We start from the raw sequence: 14365 nt of genomic DNA, 5'->3' as shown, positions 1-14365 counted from the left end.
AATCTTGCTGATTACCACCGAGCTTTTTTTTTTGCTTAGATGGGTGGACGATATCACAGCCCACCTGGTGTTCAGTGGTTACTGGAGCTCATAGACATCTACAACGTAAATGCGCCACCCACCTTGAGATATAAGCTCTAAGGTCTCAGTATAGTTACGACGGCTGCCCCACCCTTCAAACCGAAACGCATTACTGCTTAAAGTTGACTGACTTTATGCAGTGTTATTCTTTGTTGCAATTGTTGTCATTTTATGCAAAATTGTTGATTAAAAACGGCTTAATATCATTGATTTGAGTGAAAGATAGAATGAGGATGGCTAAAAAATCTGTAGTGTTCTGGAGACAAAAAAAAACATATGCATACAATATCGTGTAGCCTTTAAAAACATATCGATGCTTGAAAGGCAAACATGACTAAGTGACAATGCGTGAACTTTACAGTAGACTAATTTAAAGTTGTAGTATAGTAATCGGCAAACTTCTTGAGCAAATGACCTTGACTGCGCAGAACCGAATTTTAGATCACTTTGGTGGTGAGGGTGAGGCGCGACGGCAGGGGACATCGTATCGAGCGCGTTATTGGTAGATCAGTCGAACCTTGCGTCCCGCACCGCGCCCTCATTCCGCTTGCTCCCAAAAGTACGCTTGCGTACAGTGGAAAGTCTATCGTTATTAATCATTAAGTTATTTGTTATAATTGCTTGTGGACTTTGTTGCCATTGCTATTTGTTGAGTGTTTGTTGATTTTTTATAAAACATACACTATGCCGTGACAAACTGGTGTAGTACTTAAAAGAAAGGGTAGAAAATTTGTGTACGACGTATATTGCTTCTTTATAAAACAGGGGAAGAATGATATGGAAAAATTAAAACAGACTTCGGAAGCAACAAAAACATCAGTGAGTACTGTTAGGTGCATTATTAACGAAGCTAAAGGCTCTGGCTTGCTCGCCGTGTTTCGGACTCCGGGTAAGAAAAGATCAGGGAAGAAGAAAGTTACCGGAATGGATAGTTTCGTTCAATCTGTAATAAAAAGATGTAATCATAATAACTACATAACAAGCAGCGAAACTCCGTACCGTAGAAAGGCTTCGAAAAATTTAAAGAATATATAAATTTTAATGGCTCGGAATGAAGCTTACGACGGATTATGAAAGAGCTAGGATTCAGATGGAAAAAAAGAACAGAAAATAATCGGAAGCTGGTAAATGAAAAAAGTAACATTCGATTACTACGAATCGAATATCTTCAAAAAATAATTAATTGTCGACTCATCACGATGATAGCGACTCGGGTGATGAAAACAGTGATGATGATTATGTTCAAGATTATGATAAAAAAAAAATTACAAATACCAGCTTCGCTTCAACTGAACCGAGACCTGGCACAGCTCTAGTTTTGACTTAATAGAAGGAATATCTATTTTACCCCAAGATTAAATTATTACAATTATTAACCTATATTTTTTGTTGATGTTCTAATAAATATATAAATAAATACATATGTTGATTTTAATAATTTAATAGCATTATAACGCAGAGTAAGTAATGTTTTTGCACGTGAGCGTACCATGCGCAAACTTACCCCCACTACGTCAACAAATGCTCAAGAAGTTTGCCGGTTATTATACCTGAAAAAAATTCTATTTTAACAAATCTAGCTGTAGGATTGAAACTATTTTAATAGACCTAGAAATATATTATTTTTGCGCAACGAATATGGTTATTGCCTATCATTTATGTACAGAGCAGTTATTGTCGCTTAGTAACGTATGCCTTTCAAGAGTCGATATGTTTAAAATATTTATTTATCTGGTGATCGTAAACTACTAAAATTGCAGTTGATTATGCCACTTGTTTTCGTCCAGTTATATCCAAGAGCTCTTCTCATTTGTAGTAAGCTACTTTCACAATACATAGTGTCTACTTTGTAAAAAGGATTATGAAAAAAAAAACAATTGATGCATTCTTGTTTTAATATCAATAATATCCTTCATCATCAGAATGAACATCTTCCCAGGATTCATGGGGTGGTATTTGCAGCAACAGCATGGGAGTCTCACCTCCTCGCACTTGAAGGGCATAGACAGCACTCTCAACTTTTGCTACATTGCTGCGTGTTGTATTCATTTTGCGAGCCAATTCCTTACCTATACCAAATAGCCCTGAAAGCATCATGTATATAAATGTCTTAGAGATATCCATACATAAATAGGCAAGAACAAAATTATGTACCATTTTCTCCACTTGTCATTTGTTTTGAAATGAATTCCCTTATCGAAACTTACTTAATAAATGATATATAAAAAATCTCACCTAAATACCCAGTGTAAAGATTTCTGACAACTTGACAAGCATGAAAGCATTCCTTGCTGTCCCCATTTGATATACTGTTGATGGCTCTTCTCATCAACTCTCCAGTCAGATCAGCCAACCCAAGCATGTAGTCCAAATGTAATACCATTGTTATAACAGTTCTCTTTTTGTCACTTTCAGCTTCTGGAATGCTAAAAACGAATTCATCTCGTATCTCTGGCCAACTTATTAGCTTTTTGGTCTCCATAAGAGAAAATAAAGTTCTTGCTTCAATGTATTCTTGGAAACCTGCAGTTACTGCCCGTGAATGTAAATATGCAGGACTGTTCTCAAGTTCCAAGCCTACAGATTTAATTGGTCCTTTTATTAATTTCTGAAATCTTTCTTTAGCTTCTTCTATTACTTTTGCTGTAGATTCTTCTCTGAAAATAAATAATTTATTAATTAAAAAACACAGTTGATACATTTCTGATCTATGAATATATCTTGCTTTATTGAGGTCTTTCAGTCAGCGTTTGCTGAAGTTTGATCCGAATACTAAATAATTACGATTTATTAAAGTTTATTTTTGTTTCAAAAGTTATTTCAAAATACTCACGTAATAGCCGAGTGTAACAAGAAAATAATTCTCTTGCTCTCAATAGTAATGTCTCTCGAGAGTTTGACCAGTCTTTCGTGTCTATCCTGTCGTTCATTTAGTTTTAGAGCAGCATTTTTAAACATGGCTAAGATCGGACTGTCCGGAGCGAGCGAAGCAGCAGCTTCCCTCGCAACTGTAGATAGAGTCTGTTGATTGCGATTACGGTAACCTCTTTGCCTTCCTGTAAAATTAAGATGAATATTGAATAATTTTGGTGATTCGTAGCTAACCATAAAACTGATGAAAAATACAGATTTTATGAACTTGGTATTTTGACGTTTTGTTTAATTTCTGAAATAAACAAAGTAAAATTTTAAATACCTCGTCCTGACATCTTGAACCAGTATTAGCGGACGAAGGCGATTCGTATAAATATTAAAATTATGACTTTATTTTTAAAATAATAAATTATTAACTTTGAGTGGATAGTGGATATCATGTATAATCTGTGGTGGATATTATGAATGTATTTTTTTTTAAGAGACTTTTTGGCGGGAACGCGAGGAGTGAAGTTGTGTGATTTGTTTTATTTTGTCTATTTAGTGTTTCTTCAGGTTTAAATGTGTAATAATGGTGGTTTATTAACTGTTTAATATCTGTGAAAGTGCACAAATGTGGGAAAATGAAACAGAGCTGCTGGACGTAACTTCTCGGGTTCCTCCAAAAAGTCCACTGAAAAAATCTCAGTAAATGACCACCATTTTACTGCGATTATATTTCATCCCATATCATCTCATTTCATTAAATTTCATCCCAGTTGATTAATGTCTCAAATTAATCATCTTCATTTCATTTCACTCCATACCTATTATCATTTTTCATAAAATTAAGAAAATAAAGTAAAATAAGACATGACTTAAAGATCTTAGTTACCAGGTCATAAAATCTCTTAAAAAAATGTATTTTTTTAAAGGGATTTTATGACCTGGCTACTAAGACCTTTAGGTCATGTCTTATTTTAATTATATTCTTATTTTTAATGAAATTACTCAACTGGGATGAAATTAAAGGAAGCGAGATGAGATGTAATGAAATAAAGTCTCAGTAAAATTGTGGTTGTTTATTGGATGCTGGATTGGATGGTGGATGCTTTTTTAGTGGCGTTTTTGGAAATCGAGAAGCTTCCAACGGCTTTGTTACACTTTAGCACATTTGTACACTTTCATAGATACTAGACAGTTAACAAACCACCGTTTTTACACATTTAAACCTGAAGAAACTTAAATGAATAAAATAAAACAATTCACACAATTTCGCTCATCGCGTTCCAAACTCATATTATCAAAAACTTATGATTTTACATCGTTGAACGTCCCTTCTCTGTGAAATGAAAAATTATATGGAGCGGAATAAAATGAAATTGAGATCTTAACACGATCTTAACCCCAGAGAGAGATCAAGGACCTGGTGACGTTTAATGTGATATTAAGCTACGGGTGATATATGACTACAATTATTACAAAATGATCGAAAATAAATAAAAAGTATGTATAAACAAACAATCTTTTGTACATATTTTTATATTGTAACTGTTAAGATTTTATATGGAAGAATAAGCAGACTCTTTTTATTATCATCAATTATATTTTATTCACACGACACAATCTTATGATGTAGAGAATGTATCCATAGTAACAAGTCAACATTACTAGTGCGGCGACACGCAGCTAGTGCTATATCTCAACACTCCTCCTAAATGATAACATGGTTTACAGTTATTATTTAATACACAACTATATCTAACTTAACTAAACAAACAGTAAACTAACTAATTAAGAATTAGCACAAAAACTTATTAATGCATTTATAAAACTTGTCTGTGCTCAAACTTTTAGTCATAACATCCGCTAAATTTTCATTGGTACAAATATGTTCAATGCTGATCACCTTTTTGACAACCAAGTCTTTTATATAATGAAACCGTATATCAATGTGTTTTGTACGCTTAGAGTTCTCATAATTCTTGGCCATTGATATTGCACTTTTGTTGTCAACAAATAGCACGGCATTTACATCACAACCTAGGTGCTTACATATGCCTTTTAAATTAACAATTTCCTGTGCTAATGATGAGGCGGCTACATACTCGCTTTCAGCAGACGATAAAGTTACGCATTTTTGCTTCTTTGAAAACCAAGCAATGGGGTTTTGCCCTTGTAGGATAATACCACCGCTAACACTTTTTCTGTCGCTTCTATCTCCAGCCCAATCGGCATCAGAAAATCCGTATAAATTATTGTCATTTGTCTTTTTAAATAATAATCCTTTTTCTTTTGTTTCTTTCAAATAACGTACTACTCTTTTTCCAGCTTTCCATAATTCTTCGTTCGGTTTATCTAAAAATCTGCTCAGATATGACACTGCAAATGTTAAATCCGGTCTTGTTGTTACAGTAAGATAAATTAAACTTCCTATTAGTTCTCGATACGGTACGTCCAAAACTTCTGTATTGTCCTTTATTTCTATATTGTAATTTCTTTCCATGGGAGTTTTAATTCCGTTACATTCATCCATTTTGAATTTAGTCAATATCTTTTCAATCATTTTAGTTTGTTTCAGTACTAATGTATCTTTATTTCTTTTAACTTCCATTCCGAGAAAGTTCTTCATTTCGCCCATATATTTTGCGTTAAACTCCTCCTTAAGTGCTTTAATAGTATCTTCCCCGTTTCCAATGATTAGGATATCGTCCACGTAAATCAGCATCCAGCAATCTTCTTTGTAATACAAACAGTAATCATATTCTGATCTTTGGAATCCCTTAGATTTCGCAAATTCGTCAATTGTTTCATTCCAACATTTTGGTGATTCAATCAATCCATACAGTGCTCTCTTTAGTTTTAATACTGTATTATTATTTTTTATTTCTAATCCTTGGGGTATTTTGATAAATACATCAGACTTCAATTTTCCATTTAGGAATGCAGTGGGAATGTCTAGTTGAATAATCTTTAAATCATCTTGTACAGCTTTTGATAAGATCATTCTGATGGTTGAATGTCTAGCAACGGGTGCATAAACGCTGTCAAAAATATCTTTTTTCTTTTGTTGGAAGCCTCTAGCTACCAGTCTTGCCTTTTTTGTTCCATCTTCTTTTTGTTTAAATATCCATTTTGTATCTATGAGTTTTCTTCCATCGGTTATTTCTTGTTCTTCCCACGTTTCTAGTCTTTGGAGTGCATCTAGTTCTTTATTGATTGCGTTTTTCCATTCTGGTTCTTTTATAGCATCTTCGAAAGTTTCTGGTGCATTTGCACTCAGACATATAACAAAGTTAGTTTCATTTATGTTTTCTATATTCGTCTCGTAATCTTTAAGATAAGCAGGAGGTTTTATCGTTCTTTTGGGTCTGATTATTGCTTCTTCAATTTGATCAGTGTTCATTTCTGCATCTTTAAATTCATCTTCCTGTTCTACAATATCTTCATTTTCTTTATTGATTTCTTCTTCTTTGTCTTGAATATACCTTGCTTGTTTCACTTCTTCGTTATTTTTGAATTTAATGTCGCTTTCATTAAATCTTACATCTCTAGAAATAACTATTTTATCTTCTTCTGGATCCCATAATCTGTAACCAACAGTTCCATAACCTACCATTCTTGTTTCTTTTGCTCTCTTGGCTAACTTGTCCGGTTTGGTTACTATAGTAGTCCAAGCTTTGGAACCAAATACTCTCAATCTCGATAGGTCGTTTTTACCAAAAAATATTCCGCTGGGTGTCTTGAAGTTTATGGCCCATGATGGCGATCTGTTTAATTGGTAAACTGCACATTGTATCGCTTCGCACCACAGATGTTTTGGCAAATTGGTTTCCGCTAATAGAGTCCTCGTTTTGTCGCATAATGTGCGGTTCATTCGTTCTGATATGCCATTAAGTTGTGGCGTGTATGGTAATGTATATTCTAAACTAATACCTCTATTTATGCAAAAAAGTTTCAAACTATTAGCAGTGTACTCTCCACCATTATCGCATCTAATTCTTTTTACTTTATTCCCCGTTTCGTTTTCAATTCTTAATATATAGTTCATCAGTCGTTCTGTTGCTTCAGATTTGCTCTTCAGGGGATACACTACGCAAAAATGAGAGAAATCGTCAATAATTGTCATAAAATATTTTTCACCATTAGGTCCTTGATGTCTGATCGGTCCTGCTATGTCTGTGTGAAGCATCTCGGCTGTCATTTTTGTTCTAGGCTTTGGGATAGGCGTGAACGGGCTTCGGGTGGCTTTGCCCTCCATACAAGGACTGCAAATTCTATTAGATACAGGTAAGTTTAGTATATTAAGGCTTTTCCTATTTAAGTGACCTAAACGTTTGTGCCATAGATCTGTCGCATCAGTAACATTACAAACTTCGGACTTACATAATTCGGCTTGTAGCTTATACAACTTTCCTTGTACGGTGCCGCGTAAAAATGTCTTTTTATTAAATATTTTAACATTGTATTTATTAAAGTTTATGTTAAAACCTGCCTCGACAATCTTTTTTACTGATAATAAATTGTATGAAACATCTTTCACAATTAAAGCATCAATATTAATCGTAGTATTTTGATATTTTACTTTAAGTTTACCTCTTTTACTAGTTGTAATACATTGGCCGTTAGCTACGAATATTTTGACATGTTTATCTAAGTACGTAATATCCGTCATATAATTTTCATATTTTTCATTTATTAAATGCTCCGTACATCCTGAGTCTATAATTAGTTCTATGTTACCGCATTCACCCACATTAGCAATAATATCGCTAGCAATGAAACCTATTCCTTTGTCGTCTCTGCCTGTTGCTGAAGTATGTTGATATGTTGACGTATGTCGTGAACTTGAATGTCCTCTAAATGAGCGTCCACGCGATCTTGGATAGCTCTGTCCTCGTGTCAATGACTGTCCTCTACTCGGCCCTTGTCCTCGTCCTGATCTTCGGCATTCGAATGATTTGTGTCCACGTTTTCCGCAGGAGTGGCACGTGATGAAGGCATTATTCTCATAAAATTCCCTATTTCTGTCCATTTTTAACTTTGTCTCCATATCAAGTAGTCATGCTTTAACAAATTCTAGGTTCAGTTGTTTTTCGGAAGCCATAGTCTCAATTGATGTAATTACTTGATCGTATATCTTTGGTAAAGAAGATAGTAGATAGCAAATTTGGTCTTCTACTTCGACGTTTACGTTGATTGCCGCTAATTCGCTAAGAATTCCTTCAAATTTTAGGAAATATTGTTGTAAGTTGCTTTCATTATCATAGCGCATTCTTATGAGTTTCCGTTTTAAATAAAATTTGTTACAGACTGTCTTTCGTTCAAATATGGCCTCTAATGACGTTAACATTTCTTTGGTCGTATTCGCATTTTTTACAATGTCAATATATTTGTCGCTCAGACATTGTACCAAAATTGATTTTGCTCGTGAGTCATCTTTATCCGTCGGTTTCTCTTTTAAGAATACATTGCTTAATTGCTTTTCTTCCAGCAATAATTTCAATCTAAATTTCCAATGACTAAAATTTGAATTTTCAGTCAAAATCGGCAGAAGAGACCCCGTAGTTGTCATCTTTCTTTTTTATAATTTTCGCCGATATTATTTTTCTAGTGGATCGCAACCCAATATATTTTTATTTACTTACTGCACGCGATCTGCTACCATGTTAAGATTTTATATGGAAGAATAAGCAGACTCTTTTTATTATCATCAATTATATTTTATTCACACGACACAATCTTATGATGTAGAGAATGTATCCATAGTAACAAGTCAACATTACTAGTGCGGCGACACGCAGCTAGTGCTATATCTCAATAGTAACATGATCACGGCATTTTTTCATCTGACTGTCCTACTGATCAAATGTCAAAAGTCAAAACAATAATACATACAAAAGATTCAAAATGTGTATGTATGTGTAAATTATTTAAAACCAAACATTCTTCATTGTAATTCATACATTAAAGATATTAATTAGTACATTATTTCTTTAATTTATTTTTAGGTATTAATCTCAATAAACTGGTATGAAAATGATGAAAACAGGCCTAACATCACATAGACCTTTGTCAGGTCAATTGTATAAATACACAAATGTGGTGAAGGGATGGCAGCAAAGATGGTTTGCTGTTGATCCTGAGACTGGTGTTCTATCTTATTATCTTTATGATGGACCAGGAGACACAATACAGCCTGGACAGCCGGCCAGGGGGGAGGTGAGACCTTATTACAAAACTAAAATAAATGCAGATGAATGTATACTTGTATGTACTAGGAGTTTTTTTTTACTTTCTGCATAAACAGAAGGAGTATATAGCCCATCTTAGATTAAGTTAGTTTATGGAATTGATCAACATCATAATGTGAATGCCAGTACCTGGGTTGAGATATGAGATTGAAGTCTCAATTCTAATGTGTCATGGTTGTTCTCTCTGTCAAATCTGAATAATAATGACAAGTATAGACATGGCAGAAATAAGTACAATGATAGTATCCTGAACAGATTAAAATTAGTTTTTTTTTCCCAACTATTATTCATGATATCACATATCCATACATACTTTTAATTTTAGATAGTGGATGGATAAGATAAAGGTAGACTTCACTCATTATCTATTATCCTCATCAGAAAATTATCACTAATGTGAATCGTCTCTTTCTCCCCTGTTTCTGAAGTAGTCTTGTGTTTTGATTTGATGGGTGGGATAGCAGCTACACATTACAATTCTAACTGCGAGTTCATGTCTCAAGGTGAGTGATAGTGACCTCGAAATAGTGAAATAGTGCACTCAGGGACTTTTCTTTCAGATAAGAATCATTAAACATTTGATTTTATTTTAATTAATATACTTAGATAGTATGAATAAAAGAAAAAAATAAGATATTGAAGTAAATTTAAAAAAATGCAAACAATTGGTATGATAAAATGTAAATTTAAATAGTATCTTTCTTTTTGTCAGTAAACAAACAGTGTTGCAATGTATCAACAATCAAGCTATTTAGAGAATTCTAAGATGGTAATGCTGCTCACCCGCACTCTACACAGGGAAGATGCAGTGCACATTTTCAGGCCAATCAATCCATATATGTTTACACAAATATCTCTGATGCAGTAGAGAGACAATGTGCCCCAAGAACATATTAGATTTATGATTACTAGTGGATCTGTAGTAGTCAAAATTAGACTATAATTAATAGAAATCATAAGTTAACATTATTAGGGTTCTATTGTCAAAGGCTATTTATTATACTTCTGTGATCACAGATTTCACCAAGACTATCTATAGGCAAACAGTATGAAAAGTTTGACAATAAACAAACAGTATGCATGCGTGTGTGTGTCAAATACATGGTAGTGTGTGTAATGTTTATGGATTTATTGTATTTTTTACGCATAATTTAAAAAAAAATGAGTATTCTGCACTTCTTCTCTATGTTCTCTATAAGTGTGGGAAATTTCATACTGCTCCGTCCGCGCAATTTTGGTAAAAAGGGTACAAAGTTTTTACTTCACGTATTAATATATAGATTAACAAAAAATAAAAATAAATTTCTTCAGTTTTTACGAGTCGTTGGCCTTATATAAGAAAACAATAATAATATAATATATTAACAATTTCAGGCTCATTTAGCCGCAGCAGTGATATGTCCAAGCGATGAAGACTCCAGGACCTTCACCATAAACTGCGCGTCCGGCGACATGTTGAAGCTGAGAGCTACCGACGCCCGCGCGCGCCAGGAGTGGGTCGACGGGCTCAGGGCCATTGCTGAGATACACACCAAGGTGGCGTTTCTGTTTAGTGAGAACTCGTTGCAAGTGCCTTCACTCGCCTTGAGATGCGGCTCTCTCGCTCTCTGAACCGGATTGTAAGGAGCGACAGTCCTCGTGTAATACTTCGAACTCACATCTCAAGGCACGTCCACACCTACGCGCTACACTAGCCACTCGACCCCAGCTGCGCCCCGACCCCAGCCCGCGAAGTGCCACATACTGCGCAGGTCCCTGAGGTGCGGATACGCAGTAGGGCTCGACCCCGGCACGAAAAATAAACTCCTCGGATATTTTAAGTGGTTAACCTTTTAGGCGATGGGGGCCAACCCGCCCCTGCAGCCGAGAGAGCAGCTCGCGGTCCACGACGCCATGGCGTCGGCCAGGCAGCAGCTACAAGCGACCGAACTCAGGTAACTGCGCCCGCGGGACACGAGCACTCACTGGCCCCGTGCCACGGAGCGCTCCCCCCAACAACAGGTAGATATGAAATCATCGTGATATAAGAATCTAATGCTATCTATTGTGGATATGTATTCTATGTAATCTATATTGATCGGGCTGGAACTCAGGACAAATAAAAATTCTTCACCCAAATATCATAATTCAATTTAACTATCAGAACCACTAAGGTAGATTTTACTATCACAATTCACATCTTCAATTGATGTCCTGGGGCTGATCCGTCCGCTTCGCTTCGAATTCGAGTCGAGTTCTAGTGGTTGCGGCTGCGTCTACATTTCCAATGTCCAGAACATTCACGAGATGTCCCAGTTACTCCGATAGCCGCTTTTGATATTCGACAACAGATGGCGTTACTTGTACCGGCATAACAATAACTTAATTTACATTTGTAGTCATTTCTACAACTCCAAGTTTATCTGAGATCCGGAGAGCGAAGTCTTATTTTTTTTTTTATTGCTTAGATGGGTGGACGATCTCACAGCCCACCTGGTTTTAAGTGGTTACTGGAGCCCATAGACATCTACAACGTAGACGCGCCACCCACCTTGAGATTGAAGTTCTAAAGTCTCAGTATAGTTACAACGGCTGCCCCACCCTTCAAACCGAAACGCATTACTGCTTCACGGTAGAAACAGGCAGGGCGGTGGTACCTACCCGCGCGGACTCACAGGTGGTCCTACCACCAGTAATTACGCAAATTATAATTTTGCGGGTTTGATTTTTATTACACGACTAGCTGACCCGGCAGACTTCGTAGTGCCTCAATCGATAATAAAAGACCTAAACTTTTGTATAAAATAAATTTAAAACAAACAAAAGGAATCCGTCCGACGGAGGACATATCAAAGCAAAAGCAAAATTGTTATTTTTATTTAATTCCGAGCATTTTCTTATTTATCTACCTTTTAAACCTTCCCTGGACTTCCGCAAATAATTCAAGACTCAAATTAGCCAAATCTGTCCAGCCGTTCTTGAGTTTTAGCGAGACTAACGATCAGCAATTCATTTTTATATATAGTAATGTTATTCTTTCACCGTGGAAGTCAATCGTGAACATTTGTTGAGTACGTATTTCATTAGAAAAATTAGTACCCGCCTGCGGGATTCGAACACCGGCGCATCGCTTCAATACGAATGCACCGGACGTCTTATCCTTTAGGCCACGATGACTACTAAGTCTTAGATTTTCTTATTCGAACTATTGAGAATAATAAAAAAAGTATACGCAATTTGCGCGCGGTAGATGTACGCCGTCAGATGTTATCTATACCTGTCTCATTCTCTCGCACGCCGACTCGTATAGATGCCCATATGTTTATCTCGTTTCAATTCTCAAGTCTAAACTTTTTTGCTAAGAGCAGCATTGAATTGTATGAAATATTGCAGTGACGCGGCCCTCGCGCGCTGCATAGAGTCTTCAGATTCTCCGTTCCCTCACACGGATCCTGATTTGTTACTTCTGAAGGTATAGTATGAAAATGTAAAAAAAATCACAAATATTAGTGTTTTTAAAAGCCGCGCCAATAAAGAAACGAATCGAAAATGGCGTCTATGTACCTGCACTGACAGATGGTAGGGTCAACGAATAAAAAGAAAGATAGAAAGAAAAAGTTGTTTATTGTAAAAAAATAAATGAGAATGTACTTTACTTTATGCCCTGGCAGAGGGGAGGTGTCGCATCTGGGATGCAACTTGCGTACAGTTTTGCTGCCAGTCATGTAAGGCGCACAACTCGAAAGTGAAAAATCTCGAACTCAACAACAAAGTCAGAACTGGTATTTTTTTGCACGCAGTACGCGCCGTGTGCGACTAAAGACGGCAATAGTTTAGAGTGAGAGCGCATGATCGCAGCCGCCATTTTAGATTCGTTTCTTTATTGGCGCGGCTTATAGCAATCGCTTCCCAAAACATCTGACACTTCTCTCTGCCTCTCGCGATCAGTGAAGGCATAGTTGTGACGTGCGAGCGCGGGCCGGCGCGGCGGTGCAGTAGTTAGCAGCTCTGACTGTGGCGCCGAGGGTCGCGGGTTCGGTTCCCGCATCACGTAAACATTCGTGTGATGAACGGGTTTGTTTGCTCTTGGTCTGGGCGTTTATTATCTACACTGGGTGTTAGGAGACCGCTTCCGAAAACGAAGACAGACGATAGTACCAATGAGTAATGACACCTTTGATGATGGGAAGGAAAAAAATACATATTTTTTATTAACAAAACGTTTTATTAACATTATTTACGCTCCATCATGCTAGAACAGCTAAATTAAACGATAGTTTCATAAAAAATACATTACTCCTCTCACAATCCTGTTGTGGTATATTGTGGTCGTGCAGGCGACGTCTGCGGCCAGCATGCAGTGCCTGCTGCAGTGCCTGGGCGTGCTGCACCGCCAGCAGCAGTACGCCACGCTCACCGTCTCCTCCAAGCATTCCGACAACGAACATTAGGACCTAACTCAAGTGTTTATTGTATTCTTCGATGTGTTCAAATTCATTCATTAAGGCCAGGTTGCCGGAACGAGTCAATGCGACATACGATTTTATTTTTATTTATTTACTTATAACTTATTTACTTATAACTATGTTAGTTTGAATAGAATTATAATATAGAATACCAATTTATATCCCTCTTCACTCCCGATTCCAATAATCTGTATGTTTTTACTTAAGAGAAAATATGAACATATCGCACCTTTAGAATTAAAGAGGCCTGTTTCAAAAAATTTGGGTTTCGGCTTTAATTCAATAATGGACCTATAACAACCCTTTTTAGCGACTCTTAACAAATGACCAAAATTAGCTTAAAAAGGGACAAACTTATCCATCGGTCTCTTTCACCCCGTCCCCTTCCTCTTACGTCTTTTTCGAGAAAACTTTATTCGATGTTTTCCAAGAAACAATTTTAAGAGTTGGGTTTCTATAATTCGAAAGGTGCGATATACTGGATGTCCGGCAGTCTAGTGCTGATGATGCGTCGCTCATTGATTACAATAGTGACACTATGTATGCGGCCATGTTCGACCCCCCCCGGGTCTCGTGTAAACATTTTTGTATGAAAAGCGAACTGTCACCAATAAACTGTTCCTTCCTATTCGATCCCAAGATAAGATTTTTATTTCTTCACTAATAACATCCTCGAGGTCTACCAGCCGTCCGCAACAACACAGCAGGTGGGAGGCGCGTCGATCCGAACGT

General features: G+C 36.5%; 2 protein-coding genes across 4 annotated transcripts; one reads left to right on the top strand and one right to left on the bottom strand.

Annotated features, from left to right (window-relative positions):
* Positions 1-1958: 1958 nt before the first annotated feature.
* Trax (Translin associated factor X) lies at positions 1959-3418 on the bottom strand. Its single transcript, XM_028174731.2, has 4 exons — positions 3278-3418; positions 2915-3137; positions 2317-2738; positions 1959-2165 (listed from the first exon to the last, which is right to left on the bottom strand). The coding sequence occupies exons 1-4, from the start codon at positions 3288-3290 to the stop codon at positions 1981-1983; spliced, it is 843 nt and encodes a 280-aa protein (XP_028030532.2). The 5' UTR covers positions 3291-3418; the 3' UTR covers positions 1959-1980.
* Positions 3419-3940: 522 nt separating this feature from the next.
* On the top strand, positions 3941-14277 carry LOC114243319 (oxysterol-binding protein-related protein 11). Of its 3 annotated transcripts, XM_028174771.2 has the most exons (7): positions 4468-4486; positions 8763-8852; positions 8946-9156; positions 10563-10724; positions 11025-11122; positions 12561-12639; positions 13505-14277. In XM_028174771.2, exons 3-7 carry the CDS (start codon positions 8968-8970, stop codon positions 13616-13618), a joined length of 642 nt encoding a protein of 213 aa, XP_028030572.1. In that variant the 5' UTR covers positions 4468-4486; positions 8763-8852; positions 8946-8967; the 3' UTR covers positions 13619-14277. The 3 variants fall into 3 exon arrangements, with proteins under 3 accessions (XP_028030573.1, XP_028030572.1, XP_089587307.1); XM_028174772.2 differs by lacking the exons at positions 4468-4486; positions 8763-8852 and adding an exon at positions 3941-4440; XM_089731181.1 differs by lacking the exon at positions 4468-4486 and having other exon boundaries at positions 8768-8848.
* Positions 14278-14365: the final 88 nt, after the last annotated feature.

Source organism: Bombyx mandarina, chromosome 11 (genome assembly GCF_030267445.1).
Source record: "Bombyx mandarina strain Sakado chromosome 11, ASM3026744v2".
NCBI lineage: Eukaryota > Metazoa > Arthropoda > Insecta > Lepidoptera > Bombycidae > Bombyx > Bombyx mandarina.
Note: the sequence above shows the minus strand (reverse complement) of the source record. Positions and strands in the feature narration are given on the sequence as shown.